Source organism: Saccostrea cucullata, unplaced genomic scaffold (genome assembly GCF_032062105.1).
Source record: "Saccostrea cucullata isolate Sc308-1 unplaced genomic scaffold, CSIRO_AGI_Scuc_v1 ctg743, whole genome shotgun sequence".
NCBI classification, from domain to species: Eukaryota; Metazoa; Mollusca; class Bivalvia; order Ostreida; family Ostreidae; genus Saccostrea; species Saccostrea cuccullata.
Window position 1 is genome coordinate 38,183 of NW_026918596.1, and position 3,697 is coordinate 41,879.

Sequence of the window (3,697 nt, forward strand, 5' to 3'; positions counted from 1 at the left end):
ATCTTTGAACATTCACATCAAAAACTATTTCTAAGTCTATAAGAAGATCTTAAAGGGCAAAGTTGAAAGGTGTCAACAAAATAACCTTGATTCAAGTCAAATGATTTGCAATTACAGCCACATCTAAACATTTAATGGATATAGTGATACTATATACATGTACATATACAATCATGATGTAATCATATGAATTAACATTAAGTAATATAAGAAGCATCACAGTTAATGGTTTTGAGTAAATGTTCATTCATATTTCATGTTTTATTGTTACTGATTTGAGTTGCTTTTTTTTCTCTCAAAGTAGTAAGTGTCAAGAAGGTATAAAATACTTAAATGGCACTGATGAACTGTAATCATGTTACAGATATTGTGGTAGTTTTAGTCTGATCCATTAATCATGATGGCGGAAAAGGTTGTATCTTCTAACTTTGAGTAAACACTACTACCATAATACAATTTTATCCAGACTCGATCTCCCATTTGTAACTGGTGGACAACAAGGTTGGAGGCTGATTGATAGACAGTTACATATCCTTCAAGATAAGCCATGACACCAACCTTAGGTGGACCATTAATAATAATTTGGGTTCAGAAGGATTTATAGTAATTTGCCACATTGGTACAGAATATAAGATACAGTCCAGCTTTTGGGGGCGGTAAACACTCCTGTTGTAGGGTTGTATCCTCCTCCCACCTGGTATATGGCTGTTGGGAATATAACTGTGTCTCCACTTGCATATGTATGGCCAGTATTCGCCCCAGCTGTAAAAGCTACATTGGATTGTACACCTAAAATACACAAGTACTGCAAATGCATTTTTGTTCAGGTCATAGTTAGGTACATTTACTTTGAAATTTTATCAGTACAGGGAAAGATGTTTGTATTACATGTACACTCTTAAGAAGAAGGTATGGTTTCCATACAAATTTTGCCCTGTGATTTTCTAAACAAGAGGCCCATGGGCCACATCGCTCACCTGAGAAGCTTTGATCATTCTGTTCTTTACCAGATTTCCCCCTTGTTATACATAATGCATCCCCACCATACCCCACTGATCATAATTTAGACATTTTGAAATCTATACTAGGCCATGATCCTTCCATGGGCACATATGTTTCAGCTTTTTTGGCCCAGTGGTTCCTGAGAAGAAGATTTTCAAAGATTTTTCCTATATATTTCTATGTAAAACTTTGATTCCCAATAATGGCCCCGCCCTTCCCCCGGGGGTCATGATTCCTACAATTTAGAATCTACACTTTACCAGGATGCTTCCACATAAGTTTCAGCTTTTCTGGCCCAGTGGTTCTTGAGAAGAAGATTTTCAAAGATTTTTCCTATATATTTCTATGTAAAACTTTGATTCCCCATTGTGGCCCCGCCCTTCCCCCGGGGGTCATGATTTGAACAATTTAGAATCTACACTACCCCAGGATGCTTCCACATAAGTTTCAGCTTTACTGGCCCAGTGGTTCTTGAGAAGAAGATTTTCAAAGATTTTTCCTATATATTTCTATATAAAACTTTGATTCCCCATTGTGGCCCCGCCCTTCCCCCGGGGGTCATGATGTGAACAATTTAGAATCTACATTATACCAGGATGCTTCCACATAAGTTTCAGCTTTTCTGGCCCAGTGGTTCTTGAGAAGAAGATTTTCAAAAATTTTTCCTATATATTTCTATGTAAAACTTTGATTCCCCATTGTGGCCCCGCCCTTCCCCCGGGGGTCATGATTTGAACAATTTAGAATCTACACTACCCCAGGATGCTTCCACATAAGTTTCAGCTTTACTGGCCCAGTGGTTCTTGAGAAGAAGATTTTTTAATGACCCAACCCTATTTTTGTCTTTTCTTGATTATCTCCCCTTGCGAGGGGATATGTCCCTTCATTTTAACAATTTAAATTTCCCTTTACCCAAGGATGCTTTGTACCAAGTTTGGTTAAAATTGGCCCAGTGGTTCTTGAGAAGAAGTCGAAAATGTGAAAAGTTTACAGACGGACAGACAGACGGACAGACGGACGGACGGACAGACAGAGGGACGGACGACGGACAAAATGTGATCAGAAAAGCTCACTTGAGCCTTCGGCTCAGGTGAGCTAAAAATGAAACTGGTGTAAAAGTTGAAAACTCATGCTTTTTAAATAATTGAAATTCAAACGTTCGAAGGCAATAAAAAGAATACTCAGCCAAATGTAATACGTGTACAGTATATTTTCTACCAATATTGCATATACATACATGTATTTGATAATATGATACTTTATTGTTTGAAACAATTGAATTTTAGTTAAAATAAATTTCTTTACTATATACATACGATTTTTGAGATTGATAATTGTATTATTAAGTTTGGTGATGTCATTTTGCTGCGAATTTATCAGTATTTGGATTTCACTCTTCATTTGGTTTTGCCGTGCATCCAAACTGGAAAGGGATGATGATAATGCTGCTGTGTGGTTGTGTACGTCCAGAAGAGAAAGTGATAAATATCGGTCTCGGAGTTCCAGGTCGGTGATTGTGACAGACATGTTCTTTATGATTTTCTGTTCACTGTCTCTGACAGTCTGCTCAATTTAAAAGGTAAGGATGTTCTTCAGCCTTCTTATGTCTTCTGATGTGGTCAAATTTTGTTGTATTAACATGGAAGTAAAGTTCAAAATCTGAAGCTGATCTTTCAAAATTATATTTTCTTGAAGCAGAAATGTTGATGTTGAATTCAGATTATTCAGTTTTTCATCCAGGCAAGCGTCTTGTGATGAAGTGGATGAAGTATTCAAGTTGTCCAGTCTTTCTTTTAAGATTTTGTTTTCACTTTCTATCTGCATTTGGGCTGTCTGGATCTCTCCTTCTAATAACTTTTGATGTTGCTCAAACCTCTGAGCTTGTTGATTTTGATCCAACAATATAGAATTCAACACTGTCTGATTCCACTGCTTCATTGTCTGAATCTCTTCCTCTAATAACTTTTGCTGTTGTTCTGATTTCTGAATTTGTAGAGCTTGTTGTTTTTGATCCATCAGTATAGAATCCAACACTATTTCTAGATGAAGAAGTTGTTTGTACACATCCGGATCGGAGTGTCCATTAGATGCAGAAGTACCATTTGTTTGGCCATGGAACAACAAACTCTCTGCTTTCAAAAATGTGCACAGAAGTACCACGAGGGTGCTTTTAATCCAGTGCATTTTGTGGATTTGTGGTAAAACTTGCACAGACAGGATTGAAGAGTGGCGTGGCTAGAATAGTGTGGCTTTATCAATAAACAAAAGAGTATTATCTGATAAAAAAGAAATCAGCCAGATGATCATTGTTATGTTTAAGTTGTATACTTGAATAACTGGTAATCATTCATGTATGGAAATAGCAATAATTATTGTTTTGATTTTGAAAAAAAGAAAACGCACCAATATCAAAATAATGTTCCTTAAAAAGTCAGGCTAACCTGAGCAAAAGACATTTTTGATCGAAATTTGCTCATTGCCAGATGTTATAATAAACGTTTTACAATAAAATCCCTATATCCAGAAACACTGGGCTAATATCAAAAATGCTAATAGCGTAGGGAATCCTTACGTGAATTGGAATTTTATTTAAATGAAAGAACAAGTCCCATTTCGGGGGGGGGGGGGTTCTAGATAAAGACAAAAATTGGATTGTATCTTAAACATTTTCTACGAATCACAGTTTAGGGTAAGA

At 36.5% G+C, this 3,697-nt stretch overlaps 1 protein-coding gene across 1 annotated transcript; it reads right to left on the reverse strand.

Annotated features, from left to right (window-relative positions):
• Positions 1-251: 251 nt before the first annotated feature.
• Positions 252-3,121, reverse strand: LOC134268290 (uncharacterized). Its single transcript, XM_062750529.1, has 2 exons — positions 2,319-3,121; positions 252-789 (listed from the first exon to the last, which is right to left on the reverse strand). The coding sequence occupies exons 1-2, from the start codon at positions 2,527-2,529 to the stop codon at positions 599-601; spliced, it is 402 nt and encodes a 133-aa protein (XP_062606513.1). The 5' UTR covers positions 2,530-3,121; the 3' UTR covers positions 252-598.
• Positions 3,122-3,697: the final 576 nt, after the last annotated feature.

Coding starts and splice junctions, on each gene's coding strand:
- LOC134268290 (XM_062750529.1), bottom strand. CDS start 2,529: ATGTCTGTCACAATCACCGACCTGGAACTCCGAGACCGATATTTATCA. Junction 790..2,318: donor AATTATCAATCTCAAAAATC/GTATGTATATAG, acceptor TGTGTATTTTAG/GTGTACAATCCAATGTAGCT.